We start from the raw sequence: 16,140 nt of genomic DNA, 5'->3' as shown, positions 1-16,140 counted from the left end.
ACCTTATCTTTGCTCTTTTATTATTTCTTTCCTTCTTCTAGTTTGGGTTGTTTGCTCTTCTTAAATTGTACTATTAGGTTGCTGATTTTAGATCTTTCTACTTTTTACATGATGCATCTATAGCTATGAAGTTTGCTCTAAGCATTGCTTTTGCTGTATCCCATAATTTTAGTATATCTTGTTTTTACTTCCATTTGTCTCCACGTATTTTCTACTTTCTCTTGTGATTTTTCTTCGATTGAACGGTTGAGAGTGCTACTTAAATTCCACATATTTGTGCATTTTCCAGAGTTCTTCCTGCTATTCATTTGTCGTTTTTATTCCACTGTGATCAGAAGTTACTTTGTATCATCTCAGTCATTTCAATTTCATTAAGACTTACTTGTGGCCTAATATATGGTCTATCCTAGAAAATGTTTTAGGTGCACTTGGGTGAAATATATATTTTGCTATTGTTGAGTGGTAGTATGTGTGGTGTATGTGTTTGTATGTGTGTGTACTAGTTGCAACTGATATATAGTGTAGTTCAAGCTGTGTATTTCCTTTGATCTCCTGTCTGGCTGCTCTATCCATTATAGAAAATTGGGTACTGAAGTCTACACCCATTATTGTAGAACTGTTTTTCTCTTCAGTTCTGCACAATTTTACTCCATATATGTTGGGACTATACTGTTAGGTATGTACATATTTATAATTGTTATATCTTCTCTCCACAGTGAACCTGTTTTCAACATATATCCTTCTTAATCTTTTATTATTCTTTTTAAACTGAAATATAACTGACATACAATATCCTCTTAGTTTCACGTGTACATCATAGTGATTCAATATTTGTATACATTACAAATATAACCCCACAATGTCTAGTTACCATCTGTCACCAAAGTTACTACAGTATTATTGACTATATTCCCTCTGCTATACATTGCATCCCTGTAACTTACTTATTTTGTAACTGGAAATTTGTACCTCTTAATCCCCTTCCCCTCTTTGGCCCACTCCTCAACTCCTCCCCACTTGGGTAACTAATAGTTTCCTGTGTCCATGAGCCTGTTTCTGTTTTGTTGTTTGTTTTTCAGATTCCCACATATAAATGAAACTGTCCAGTATTTGTCTTTAACTTACTTCACTTGGCATAATACCCTTTAGGTCACCACATCCATGTTGCCACAAACAGTAAGATCTTACTCTTTTCTTTATGGCTAATATTCCTCTGTGTGTGTGTGTGTGTGTGTGTGTGTGTGTGTATGCACTTCTTTATCATCTATTGATGGGCACTTAAGTTACTTCCATACCTTGGCTTTTGTAAATAATGGTAGAATGAACAGAGGGATGCATATATCCCTTTGAATGGGTGTCTTTGTTTTATATGGATAAATACGAGAAGTGGAATTGATGGATTGTACAGTAGTTCTATTTTTACGTTTTTGAGGAGTCTCCATACTGTTTCCCACAGTGGCTGTTTTCATTCCCACCAATAGCGCATGACACTTATTTTTGATAGAAGTTGATATGACTGGTGCAAAGTAATACCTCATTATGTTTTTTAAAAAAGATTATTTTAGAGAGAGAAAGAGCGTGCATGCAAGTGGAGGGAGGGGAAGAGAGAGAGAGAGAACCTCAGCAAACTCCTTGCTGAGCACTCTAGTGTTCACTTTTTTTTCTTACGGTTTAGAGTTACTATCTAGTGTCCTTTCATTTCAGCCTGAAGCATTTTTTGTAGAGCAGGTCTACTGTTAATGAGCTCTGTTTTGTTTTGTTTTTTTAAGTCTGGAAACCTCTTAATTTCTCCTTCATTCTTGAAGGATAATTTACTGGATATAGAAATCTTAGTTGACAGTTTTTCTTCTAAGACCTTAAATATGTCATCCTACTGATTAGTGGTCTCCATGGTTTGTGATGAGAAAAAAGCTCTTAATCTTATCGAGGATTCCTTCCTTGTGGACAACAAATATCTTCTTGCTGCTTTCAAAATTCTGTCTTGGTATATGGTTTTTGATAATTTTGACTGTATGTCTGGGTGTGGATCTTTTTGAGTTTATCCTACTTGGAGTTTACTACACTTCTTTGATGTATAGACTTATGGGTTTGTTTTTTAATATTTGGGGAGTTTCTGGATATTTCTTAAAATTTTCTCTCTCTCCTTCCCCTCTGCAATTCCCACTATGTATATGTAAGTACACCTGCTGGTGTCTCACAGGTCTCTTAAGTCCTGTGCATTTTTCAATATTCTTTTTTTTTTTTTCCTGCCTCAGAGTGGATAATTTCAGTTGAAGTACTTTCAAATTCACTGACTCTATTATGCCTACCTAAATGTGCTGTTAAACCCCCATACCAAGTTTTTCATCTCAGTTGTTATACTTTGCAGCTTCAAAAGTTTGGTATGGCTCCTTTTTATAATCTCTTCATTGATAATCTCTATCTCTTCAAACATTGTTGGCCTACTTCCTTTAGTTCCATGTTCATGGTTTCCTTTAGCTCTTTGTGTATATTTACTATAGGTAGGCAGTTTAAAATGCTGCAGCACTCTTCTGCCATAAAGTACGAGCTTCTTTCTTCACCAAATTTTCCACTTTTGACTAGGTTCCAAAGTTTGACAAAAGGTAATTCTGGGTTTTAGCAGCTCGTTAGTTGCTTTGTGGCAGGCACAGAGCCATGTATTTCCCTTACTCCAACATTTTGATGTCACAGTGCAATTTCTTCTTTGATGTAAGGATCAGTGAAGAAATGTGTTGTTTAGTTTCTAAATCTTTGAGATTTATTTAGGTATCTTATTATTGGTTTCTAATTCGACTGGAGTCACACAGCTTATATTCTGTATTCCTTAAATTCCTTCAAATTCACTAAGTCTATCTTGCTGAGCATGCCAGACACACTTCAAACAATGTATGCTCCGTAGCTGTACGGTACAGTGGTCTATAACTACTGATCAAGATGATGTAGCTGGCAGTTTTCTTTAGATCATGTACGTCTTTACTGCCTTTTTACCTACTTGTTCTATCAGTTGCTCAGAGGGGATTAAATTCCCAATAATTGCCTTTTCCTCCCTTTAATTCTGTCGATTATTTTAAAGCTTTGTTATTAAACACATACATACATAACTGCTATGTCTTCCTGCTAAAGTGACTCTTTTATCATTTTGAAATGGTTTTCTTTCCCTTTGTCTTGAAGTTGATTTTATCTGATGTTACCACATTTTACTTTTCCACATTGAGCACAGTTAAAAAAGACTTACAAGTCCTTATCTGATCATTTCATCCACAGGGTGAATTATATCTCAAAAAAATTAAAATTCGAAAGATGGCTAAGATTCAGAATAGTCAAGAAAAGAGTAGAGGGCTAACAATCTAAATGAAGTACGTAGGGAGGCAGGGAACACAGATGCCATGAGCAGAAGAAGAGAAGGGAAAAGTCCATGATGTGGGTGAGGAGAAGCGCCTGGCAGGAGGGAAAGGTAGCTAGTGGCAGAATAGAAAGCAGAGGTGTTCTAGTATCCTGTAGATGGTTTTGAAAGCAGGCAAAGAATACAGACACTCTACTACAGAACTGTAGCTCATACAATTTAAAATACGCATTTCTTCTCACTTGGCCATATTTTGTGGTGAGAAGAACCGTCAGACTAAAATTCATCTCATGAACAAAATTTCCCACAGAAATAGGTTCTCAACGCACGCCAGAGTGGCTCAGTTGGTTGGGCATCCCACTCTTGATTTCAGCTCAGGTCGTGATCTCAGTGTTGTGGGACTGAGCCCCACATCAGGCTCTGTGCTCAGTGGGGAGTCTGCTTGAGTGTCTTTCCTTGTCCTGCTGCCCCTACCCCTACTTGGGTGCTTTCTCTCTCTCAAATAAATAACTAAACCTTAAAACACACACACACACACACACACACACAAAGAAATAGGTTCTCAAACACTGGGAACAAGTTAACTTCACAATGACCAAGAAATAGTGGGATGGGGTAGTTAAAATCTGTGAATGTTTTTAACCTATAAAGAGTCATAGATCTGAATGTGAATGTAGGTGGTTTCACCTTTTTTATTATTATTATGTTCAGTTAGCCAACATAAAGTACATCATTAGTTCTTGATGTAATGTTCAATGATTCATCGGTTGCGTATAACACAGTACTCATCACAAGACGTGCCCTCCTTAATACCCATCACCCGGTTACCCCATCCCTCCACCACCCCCTCCCTTCTAGAACCCTCAGTTTGTTTCCCAGAGTCAAGACTCTCAGGGCGCCTGAGTGGCTCAGTCGTTAAGCATCTGCCTTTGGCTCAGGTCATGATCCCAGTGTTCTGGGATCGAGCCCCGCATCAGGCTCCCTGCTCGGCAGGAAGTCTGCTTCTCCCTCTACCACTCCCCCTGCTTGTGTTCCCTCTCTCTCTCTGTCAAATAAATAAATAAAATCTTAAAAAAAAAAAAAAAAGAAAGACTCTCTCATAGTTTGTCTCCCTCTCTGATTTCTTCCCATTCAGTTTTCCCTCCCTTCCATTATGGTCCTCCGCACTATTCCTTATGTTCCACATATGAGTGAAACCATATGATAATTGTCTTTCTCTGACTGACTTATTTAAGTTAGCATAATCCCCTCCAGTTCCATCTATGTTGATCCAAATGGTAGGTATTCATCCTTCCTGATGGCTGAGTAATATTCCATTGTATATAAGAACCACATCTTTCTCCATTCATCTGTTGGAGGACGTCTCGGCTTCTTCCACAGTTGGGCTATTGTGGACATTGCTATGAACACGGGGGCACATGTGCCCCTTCTTTTCACTACATCTCTATCTTTGGGGTAAATACCTACTAGTGCAATTGCTGGGTCGTAGGGTAACTCTTTTTTTAACTTCTTGAGGAACCGCCATACTGTTTTCCAGAGTGGTTGTATCAGCTTGCATTCCCACCAACAGTGTAACAGGGTTCCCCTTTCTCCACATCCTCGCCAACATTTGTTGTTTCCTGTTTTGTTAATTTTTGCCATTCTAACTGGTGTAAGGTGGTATCTCACTGTGGATTTGTATTTCCCCAGTGGCTAGTGATGTTGAACATTTTTTCATGTCTGTTAGCCATTTGTAGGTCTTCTCTGGAGAAGCGTCTGTCCGTTTCTTCTACCCATTTCTTGACTGTATTATTTATTTTTTGGGTGTTGAGTTTGAGAAGTTCTTTTTTTTTTTTTTTTTGAGAAGTTCTTTATAGATCTTGGATACCAGCCCTTTATCTGAAATGTCATTTGCAAATATATTCCCTCATTTTGTGGGTTGCCTCTTAGCTTTGTTGACTGTTTCCTTTGCTGTGCAGAAGCTTTTTATCTTGATGAAGTCCCAAAAGTTCATTTTTGCTTTTGTTTCCCTTGCCTTTAGAGACATGTCTTGAAAGAAGTTCCTGTGGCCAGTGTCGAAGAGGTTACTGCCTATGTTCTCCAGGATTTTGATGGATTCCTGGGTTTCTTCATCTTTAAAGATCTGACACTGAGGTAGTCACTAGTTTTAATACAATTTTATTAAAATCTATCAAAAATGTGCATAGACCAAAGATATTAATTAAGTTCCAATGACAGGAATAAATGAAATGTCCATCAACTGATGAATGAAAAAATAAAATGTCATATAGCCATAGAATAGAATGCTATTCGACCATGAAGAGGAATGAAATATTATTGATTTGGGCTACAACATGAATGAACCTTGAAAATATTATGCTAAGTGAAAGAAAACAGACACAAAAACCATATAGTATATGATTCCATTTATATGAAATACCCAGAATAACCAAATTTATAGAGACAGAAAATAGGTGAGCACTCGCCAGAGGTTAGGAGAGGGGAGAAAAGGGAGTGATTCCTAATGGTTGTGGGGTTTCTTTGGGAGTTATGAAAACATTATAGAATTAGATAGTGGTGAGGGTTGTACAACTTTGTGAATATACTAAAATCTACAAATTGTACACTTTAAAATGGTGAATTTTACTGGATGTGAATTATACCTCAATAAAGGAACTTTCAAATGTTTAATTCCAATGATAGTTAAATGCCTAAATAAGTTGGGAGTCTTCTAAGAATGGGGGCTATGCTGTGGATATCACTGTTTGTTGACCAAAGGCTCCTTCACACAGTAGACATTCAAAACAATTTTTTAAGATTCAATGAAAGAGTGCTAATTTCTTTCTTTCTAGTTAACGACCTGTAGGTCCAGCCCTGATCTAGGGCTGCAGGTCACAACCCTAAAGCATATTCCAATTTCTTCTATCAGGCCAAACTCCTTAGACATGCCTAAAGACCATGTGTGTATATGGTCAACAACATATTCAATTAAAATATAGGTCAAAAGATTTTATATAATTCAGATCAGATATATACCAAAGTTAAAAAAAAATATATAGAACAAAGTATATGGAAATGCAATTTAAAGAATCCCAAAACATGTAATTTCTATGTCTCAAATAACAAAGAGCAAAACAAAGAAACACTTTTGTTCTTTCATTCTTTCAAAAAAAGTTAAGATTATTTGGAGTGCCTGGGTGCCTCAGTTGGTTAAGCATCTAACTCTTGATTTCAGTTCGGGTCATGATCTCAGGGTTGTGGGATTAAGCCCCACACTGGGCTTCATGGTGGGCATGGAGCCTGCTTAAGATTCTCTCTCTCCCTCTCCCTCTGCCCCTCCTCTAAAAAAAAAAAAAAAAAAAAAAAAAAGTTCAGACTGTGGTCCCTTTATGAAACAAGCAGGTTTGGATGCCTAACAAACACTCTTCCAGGTATGGAAACTTCATCTTAAAAAACTAAGCCCTTCAGATACTTATGCCCTCACATCATTTTCACAAGGAAATGAATAAAAGAAAAAAAATGTATATGGAGAGATACTGATCACAGACAGGACGAGATATACAGGGTGTGCTAAGAATCCCACAGAGTAGGGACAGAAAAAGTGAGCCAGTGCTACATTCCATTTTGGCCCAGAATGCTTCTCTAGTAACATCATAAATGGTAAAGTGAGACATAAAAAAGTTCTCTCTCTTAAGTAACACTTGGAGGGAAAATGTTTATGTAGTGCAAGGTATAAAATACTTGACAACTGAGGGACACACAGCTCTCAATGGTTCTGATAACCAATCATTTTTAACTTGTACAGTAAGAGGCAAATATCCATCATATGAGCCCAGTATTAAGATCAAGTTCAGATCTTGCAAAAAAAAATTCTAACTTGATATCACAGGCAATGAAAAACTGAATACAACTGACACTATTTTGTGTGACTGATATGATTATACACAAAAGTATCCCAGTTGGTATCTATTTAGGTGGTTAGTAAATGTTAATTTTATCCAACTATTGTCAAATTCACATGCTGCCTAATTTTAGGGATTAGAAAATCTTTCCTTTCGGACATATATTCGTTCGCTCAGTTACAGCTGACCTTTGATCAACATGGGGGTTGGGGTGCCGACCCACCATACAGTCAAAAATCTGTGTATATTCATTCACTCCCCAGAAACTTAACAGCCTACAGTTAACCAGAAGACTCACTGACAACATAAAACAGTGAACATATATTTTGTATGTTGTGTATTACATACTGTATTCTTACAATTAAGTAAGCTAGAGGGAAGAAAAGTATTAAGAAATTCATGAGGAAGAGAAAATACATTTATAGTACTGTCCCATATTTACTGAAAAAAATCCACACATAAATGGACCCACACGGTTCAAAGCCATGTTGTTCAAGGATTAACTGTACTATTTATTTCCCAATCCTTGATTTCGACATGGCAAAATCCTTCTCAAAATCCTTCAAAATCTAGCTTATCCAAGTTCAAGCCCACAATACCCAGCCTAGCTTTCCAGATTCTGGCTGAACTGCCCGTCCAGGCTCAGAATAGGTGAAGGCAAAGCCTTTAGGGGCCAGGAAGGTAATGAGTGAGTCCATCACAATCCTCAGCCTTGGCGTCGGGGGCAAAAGGGAGTACGACTACACTGTGAGACACTGTTTGGCTTTAGCTACTTGTCATCTGCCAAGAGTGTGGACTCTGGAGAGGGGTGAATGACCTATTCTCAGAGAAGTTGGCAATTCAGACCTTCAGATATAATCTTCCAATTTTTAAGTGTGGAAAACTCATTTAAATATAAAGTACAGGGGGCACCTGGGTGGCTCATTCGGTTAAGCATCTGCCTTCGAGCCCCATGTTGGACTCTCTGCTCAGCAGGAGTCTGCCTCTCCCTGCTTCTGTGCTTTCTCTCACTCTCTGTCTCAAGTAAAATAAATAAAATCTTTACAAAAATATATATACATAGCACAGGACTGGCCAAACTAAATGTATCCACGAGTCACAAGCAGACAAATGGTCCGCAGCCTCACCACTACACAGAGAAAACTGATGTGACCGAAGGCTATTGGCTGCTCCAAGCTTTCCAAATGGTGAGGGACAGCCTGCCAGTCACCCGGTTTCTGAGGTGCACTACACTTCCTATCACACTCCCACTGGACGTTCTTCAACTTCCCAAGTCCATCAGGGGCAGCTCAGGCAGCTCTGTAAAGAGCTTTCTCCTGAAAGCCTTCCTTCACTTTTTTAGGCCTTGGGAATCACTGGGCACATAAGCATGAATGTCCTGTATTTGTATTTTAACTGTGCTGATTACAGTTCACTACTTGGTGAATGTCTAAGTCATGAATAGAGCAGAGGAGTCTGAGAAAAGGCTCTGGAAGATGGGCCACACCCCCCAAATCAGGGCGAGATATGACCTAACACCACCAGGGCAGCTCCAGGACAGGGAAAGGCAATAAGTCCATCCTGTGAAAGCAGGCAAAAATTTCAGGACTCACCTCATCCCTCACTGTCAGGAGCCCTGGGGCCATATTCCTGGTCAGCTGAGTGCTCTTCCTAGAGAAGAGTTGAATTGCAGGGCAGAGCTGGGGAAAGAGGAGAGAGGTAAGGGGGCGCCTAGGAGAAGCACCTTCCATTAGCCTCCCAGTTCACCACAGGTGAGTGGAGATAAGGAAGGCATGCTGTGGGGACATAAGAGCTGCCCATTCTTAACCAGTGTCCCCCCACCCAAAAAAAAGGGCACCCAGAGGCAAATCAGCAACAGGCTGTCCCAGTCCCCAGTTGAGAACTGAAGCCTTCAGCCCCCTGCAGGTAGATGAGACTTTTCTCACTGTGGGGACTCTGTTAAGAGGGAAAGGGCCTCAGAGTACCCAACGGAGAGTACTGACACTGAGAGCCAAAGTCACCTATCATAGGGAAAACAGAAGCTCCCCATCCACATCTTCCCTAAAGCCAAAGGACAAGTCCCAAGAAACCCAAACAGAAAGAGTGCTACAGGTCTCCACAGAATGTAGATTTGGCGGGGGGGGGGGAGCGTGAAGCAGGGTGGGTGCCATCACTGTGCTGCCCCCCCCATTTAAATGCCCAAGACTGAGTTCCTGGGATTTTAAACGTGACTTGAGATTTAAGAAGGAGCAGTCAGCAAATGGCCCAGGTCTTCCACAAGCCAATGTCATGAAGAAATTATTAAGAGGGGAGACTTTCCTTAATGCAAAGACTAGATAACCATTCTTCAGATGTGATTATACGCTTCATACAAATGAACTATACGCTTTTTGGGAACTACAAAGGACAATTCAAGATGAACTGGGTGTTGGAGAACAATTGTGAATACTGTTAGCTGTGATCATGATACTCTGCACATGGGGAAAACAAGTAAGTACTGGGGGCGAACTGACATATGTAATTGTTTTAAAATGTGAAGCTTTCAGCAAGTTAATAGCATAAAAAGAGAGAGGGCTCTTTTGGAATAAAAGGGGCCTTTAGAGACCCAGCAACCAAATGCAACGTGTGGACACTGTTTTAGCAGTTTTGAGCAATCCAGGAAATATGAACACTGGCTGAATGTTAGAGAACAGTAAAGAAATGACATTAATTTTGTCAGCCTCAGGTTAAGGACAGGCTGTGTTGACGGCCTCTGCAGGTAACTGTGGCTGTGCTTAAAGAAAGAGTGGAAGAGCCACCACTCACATACCCTGCTCAGTGCTGAGAAAGCAGCTGCTGTCCCTGAAGAACAGGAACAAAGCAAGGATGTCCCCTCTCACCTTCCGTATGAACGTCACACTGGAAGTACTAGTTAATATAAGAAGACAAAATAGATAAATAAATAAAAGGTACACAGATTGGGAAGGAAGAAACAATACTATCTTTGTCTGTAGATGACCTGATTGACTATTTAGGAAATACCAAAGAATCAACAAGAAATTTCTGGCACTACCAAGTGAGTATATCAAGGCTGCAGGATAGAAGGTTAATATACAAAAATCAATTGCTGGGTCACCTGGGTGGCTCAGTCGGTTAAGCATCTGTCTTCAGCTCAGGTCATGATCCCAGGGTCCTGGGAGGAGTCCCACACTGGGCTCCCTGCTTAGCGGAGAGCCTGCTTCCCCCCTCCCTCTGCTGCTCCCCCTGCTTGTGCGCACTCGCTCTCTCTGTGTGTCAAATAAATAAATAAAATCTTCAAATAAATAAATACCATGACTTTCAAAAGCAGGAAACATAGCTGACTTTTCTAACACACAGAAACAGACACAGAAGTTAGACAAAATGGGTAGTCAGAGGAATATGTCCCAGATGAAAGAACAGAACAAAATCACAGCAAAAGAGCAAAACTAAACGTTGGTAAGTAATATGCCTCATAGAGAATTTAAAGCAATGGACATAAAGATACTCACTGTACTTGAGAAAAGATTGGAGGACCTCAATGAGACCGTTGATGAAGAGAAAACATAAAAAAGAACTAATCAGAGATGAAAAACTTAATAACTGAAATTAAAAGTACACCAGAGGGAATAAACAGTAGACAAGAGGAAGCAGAAGAATAAATCAATGACCTGGAGGACAGAGGAATGGAAAGCAATCAAGCTGAAGAGGAAAGGGAAAAAACAGTAATAAAAAATGAAAACAGAAAACTCAGCAACACCATCAAGAGTACTAACATCTGCATTATAGAGATCCCAGAAGAAGAGAGAAAAAAGGGAGCAGGAAATTTATTTGAAGAAATAATCACTGAAAACTTCCTGAATCTGGGGGAGGAAACAAAAATTCCAGATCCAGGAGGCAAAGAGAGATCCCCACAAAATAAACCCAAGGAGCTCCACACCAAAACACATAGTAATTAAAATGGCAAAAAGCAGTGATAAAGAGAAAAATTTTAAAGCATCAAGAGAATAGAAAACAGTTACACATAAGGAAACCCTATAAGGCTATTAGCTGATTTTTCAGCAGAAACTCTGCAGACCAGAGAGTGGCATGATATATTCAAAGTGCTAAAAAGGAAAAATCTGCAACTAAGAATACTCTATCTGGCAAGGCTATCGTTCAGAATAAAAGGAGCAATAAAGAGTTTACCAGACAAACGAAAGTTAAAGAAATTCATGACCACTAAACCAACCCTACAAGCAACGTTAAAGGGGACTTTATGAGAGGAAACAAAAGACCATAAGCAGGAGTGAGAAAAGTAGGAAGCACAAAAGCAGTAAAATTAAGTATATTTATAAAAATCAGTCAAGGGAGGGGCACCTGGGTGGCTCAGTTGGTTGAGCATCAGACTATTGATTTTGGCTCAGGTCATGATCTCAGGGGAGATCATGAGACTACGTCCTGCATCAGATTCTGCACTCAGTGCAGAGTCTGCCTGTCCCTCTCCCTCTGCTCCTGCCCCCACTGGCACACTCTCTTTCACTCTCTCTCAAATAAAAAAAAATAAAATCTTTAAAAAATGTCAGTCAAGGGATTCATAAAAAGGTTGTAAAGTATGACACCAGATACCTAAAACATGGCAGGAAGAGGAAAAAAGAATTGGCTCAAACTTAAGCGACCATCAACTTACTATGAATTGTTGAACACTACATCCAAAAACTAATGATGTACTATATGTCGGCTAATTGAACATAATAAAAAAAATTAAAAAGTAAACTGCTATATACATAATATATTATATATAGACCTTATGGTAATCACAAATTAAAAGCCAATAACAGATGAGCAAAAAACAGAAAGTACTCCAAGTATATCACTAAAGAAAGCCAGCAAACTGTGAGACAAAAAGAAAAAAGGAACAGACAAGTACTACAAAAACAACCATAAAAGAAGTAACAAAATGGCAATAAATACATACCTAATAATAATCACCTTGAATGTAAATGGACTAAATATAACAATCAAAAGACACAGGGTGGCATTATGGATAAAAAAGCAAGACCCATCTATATGTTGTCCACAAGAGCCTCATTTCAGAACCAAAGACACATGCAGACCAAAAGTTAAGGGGTGGAAAAGCACTTATCATGCAAATGGAAGTGGTAAGAGAGCTAGAGTAGCAATATATATATTGGACAAAATAGACTGTAAAACAGACTCTATCAAGATACAAAGAAGGACACTATATAATCATAAAGGGAACAATCCAACAAAAAGATACAACAATTGGTAAATATTTGTGACCCAACATGGGCGCACCCAGATACATAAAGCAGCTAATAACAAACATAAAACTATCAATAGTAATAACAGTAGGGGACCTTAACACCCCACCTATATCAATAGATAGATCATTCAAACAGAAAATCAACAAGGAATCAGTGGCTTTCGACAACACATTTGGCCAGATGGATCTAACAAATATACTCAGAACGTTCCATCCTAAAACAGAATATTTTTTTCAAGTGCACATGGAATAGTCTCCAAAAGAGATCACATTAGGCCACAAAACAAGTCTCGACAAATTCAAGAAGATCAAAATCATACCATGCATGTTTCTGGACCACAATGCTATGAAACTAGAAATCAACCACAAGAAAAAAAATCTGAAAAGAGCACAAATACATGGAGGTTAAATAATATATTACTATATAATGAATGGGTCCACCAGGAAATCAAAGAAGAAATAAAAGAAACAAATGGAAATAAGTGAAAATAAAAACACAATGGTCCAAAACTTTGGGATACAGCAAAGGTTGTCCTAAGAGAGAATTATATAGCAATACAGACCTACCTCAAGAAGCAAGGAAAATCTCAAATAAACAACCTAACCTTACACCTAAAGGTGCTAGAAAAAGAACAAACAAAAACCTAAAGCCAGTCAGTAGAAGGAAAGAAATTATAAAGATCAGGGCAGAAATAAATGAAATAGAAGCTACAAAACCAAACCAACCAAACAAAAACCCAATAGGACAGGTCAATGAAACCAGCATCTGGTTCCTTGGGTGGGGGGGTGAGGGGGACCAATAAAACTGATAAAAAGTAGACTGCTAAAAAAAAAAGAGTAGAGTAGACTCAAATAAACAAAATCATAAAGAGGAGAGAAAGAACTGACACCACAGAAATACAAAGGATTGGAAGAGAATATTATGAAAAATTATTTGCCAACAAACTGGACAACCCAGAAGAGCTGGACAAATTTCTAGAAACATATAGCCACCCAAAACTGAAGCAGGAAGAAATAGAAAATTTGAACATACAGATTACCAGTAGTGAAACTGAATCACTAATAAGAAACCTCCCAACCAACAAAAGTCCAGGACCAGACAGTTTCACAGGTGAATTCTACCAAACATTTAAAGGAAAGTAAGTAACTATTCTCAAACTCTTCCAAAAAATAGAAGAGCAAGGAAGCTTCCAAATTCATTTATGAGGTCAACATTACCCTGATACCAAAACCAGATCAAGACACCGAGAGAGAGAGAGAGAGAGAGAGAGAGAGAGAGAACTACAGACCAGTATCTCTAATGAACATAGATGCAAAAACCCTCAAAAAATATTAGCAAACCAAATCCAACAATACATTATAAAAATAATTCACAATAATTGAGTGGGATTTATTCCTGGGCTGCAAAGGTGGTTCAGTATTCACAAATCAGTGTAATATATCCATCAACAAGAGAGAGCACAAAAGCCATATGATCATCTCAGTAGATGGGAAAAAAAAAAAGCATTTGACTAAGAACAACATCCATTCATGATAAAAACCCTGATTAATACAGGTTTAGAGGGTACATACCTTAACATAATAAAGGCCATATATGAAAAAGCTGTAGCTAATATCATACTTAAAGGTGAAAAACTGAAAGCTTTTCCCCTAAGATCAAAAAAAGACAAGGATGGGGGCGCCTGGGTGGAACAGCAGTTAAGCGTCTGCCTTCGGCTCAGGGCGTGATCCCGGCGTTATGGGATCGAGCCCCACATCAGGCTCCTCCACTATTAGCCTGCTTCTTCCTCTCCCACTCCCCCTGCTTGTGTTCCCTCTCTCACTGGCTGTCTCTCTGTCAAATAAATAAATAAGATCTTTAAAAAAAAAAAAAAAAAGACAAGGATGTCCACTCTCACCACTTTTATTCAACATGATACCGGAAGTCCTAGCCACAGTCATCAGACAAGACATAATAGGCATCCAAATTGGTAAGGAAGAAGTAAAACTCGCACTACTTGCAGATGACATGAGACTATATGTAGAAAATCCTAAAGACTCCACAAAAACAAAAACAAAAAACCACCCACAACAACAACAAAACTAATAGTACTGATAAATGAATTCAGTATGGTCACAGGATACAAAATCAATATACAGAAATCCATTGCATTTCTATACATTAATAACAAAGTAGCAGAAAGAGAAATTAAGAAAACAATCCCATTTACAATTGCCTGAAAAATAATAAAACCTAGGAATAAACTAAACCAAGGAGGTAAAGTATCTGTACTCTGAAAACTATAAAGCACTGTTGAAAGAAATTGAAGATGACAGAACAAATGGGAAGATATTTCATGCTCATTGATCAGAACAATTATTGTTAAAATGTCCATACTACCCAAAGCAATCTACAGATTTAATGCAATCCCTATGAAAACCAACAGCTTTTTTCTCACAGAACAAGAATAATCTTAAAATTTGTATGGAACCACCCACCCACCCACACAAAAGAAACAACCCAGAAATAGCCAAAGCAATCTTAAGAAAGAACAAAAATAGAGGTATCACAATCCCAGATTTCAAGATATACTACGAAGCTGTAGTAATCAAAACAGCACTATACTGGCACAAAAGGCAGACACATAGATCAACAGAGCAGAAAAGAACACCCAGAAATAAAACCATGATGGTCAATTAATCTTCAAAGCAGGAAAGACTATCCAATGGGAAAAAGTCTCTTCAACAAATGGTGTTGGGAAAATGACAGCTACATGTGAAAGAATGAAATAGGACCACCTTCTTACACCATACACAAAAATAAACTCACAATGGATTAAGAACCTAAATGTAAGACCTGAAACCGAGAAATCCTGTAAGAGCACAAGCAGTAATTTCTCTGACATCAGCCATAGCAACACTTTTCTATATATGTGTCCTGAGGCAAGGGAAACAAAAGCAGAAGTAAACTATTAGGACTACATCAAAATAAAAAACCTTCTGCACAGCAAAGGAAACAATCAACACACCTAAAAGACAGCCTACTGGATGGGAATATATATTGGCAAATGACATATGCAGTAACGTTTAGTATGCGAAATATATAAAGAACTTCTACACCACCACCAAAACCCCCCCAAATAATCCAATTACAAATAGGCAGAAGAACAGACATTTCTCCAAAGACAACAGACACATGAAAAGATGCTCAACATCACTGATCATCAGGGAAATACAAATCAAAACCACAACAAAATACCACCTCACACCTGTCAGAGCGGCTAAAATAAAAAATACAGGAAACGAATACTGAAGAGGATGTGAAGAAAAAGGAACCCTCACGCACTGTTAGTGGGAATGCAAACTGGTGCAGCCACTGTGGAAAACAATATGGAGGTCCTTCAAAAAAATAAAAATAGAACCGTATACGATGCAGTAATTTCACTATTTGGTATTTACCCAAAGAATATGAAAACACTAATTTTAACAGGTATAAACAGGTATATGTACTCCTATGCTTACTGCAGCATTATTTACAATAGCAAAGATATGGAAGCAACCTAATTATCCAATGATAGATGAATGGATAAAGATTTAATACACACACACACACAAAATGCATTACTTAGCCATAAAAAAGAATGAAATCTTGTCATTTACAACATGAATGGATCTAGAGGGTATAATGCTAAGTG

At 38.3% G+C, this 16,140-nt stretch overlaps 1 protein-coding gene across 5 annotated transcripts in view; it reads right to left on the bottom strand.

Annotated features, from left to right (window-relative positions):
• ZNF169 (zinc finger protein 169) overlaps positions 1-16,140 on the bottom strand; it is a 64,884-nt gene that overhangs the window by 20,684 nt on the left and 28,060 nt on the right. For 2 of the 5 annotated variants that reach the window (XM_026519161.4, XM_026519160.4), the window contains exon 3: positions 8,817-8,903. The exons of 1 other annotated variant lie outside the window; for it this stretch is intronic. In XM_026519161.4, the coding sequence (XP_026374946.1) occupies positions 8,817-8,849 (33 nt within the window). In that variant the 5' untranslated portion in view covers positions 8,850-8,903. Of the gene's footprint in view, positions 1-8,816; positions 14,946-16,140 lie in introns of those variants that run through there. 2 more of the 5 variants (XM_044391274.3, XM_026519162.4) reach the window with 1 other exon arrangement.

This window comes from Ursus arctos, unplaced genomic scaffold (genome assembly GCF_023065955.2).
Source record: "Ursus arctos isolate Adak ecotype North America unplaced genomic scaffold, UrsArc2.0 scaffold_33, whole genome shotgun sequence".
Taxonomy (NCBI): domain Eukaryota; kingdom Metazoa; phylum Chordata; class Mammalia; order Carnivora; family Ursidae; genus Ursus; species Ursus arctos.
This window is presented reverse-complemented; position numbering and strand designations above follow the sequence as displayed.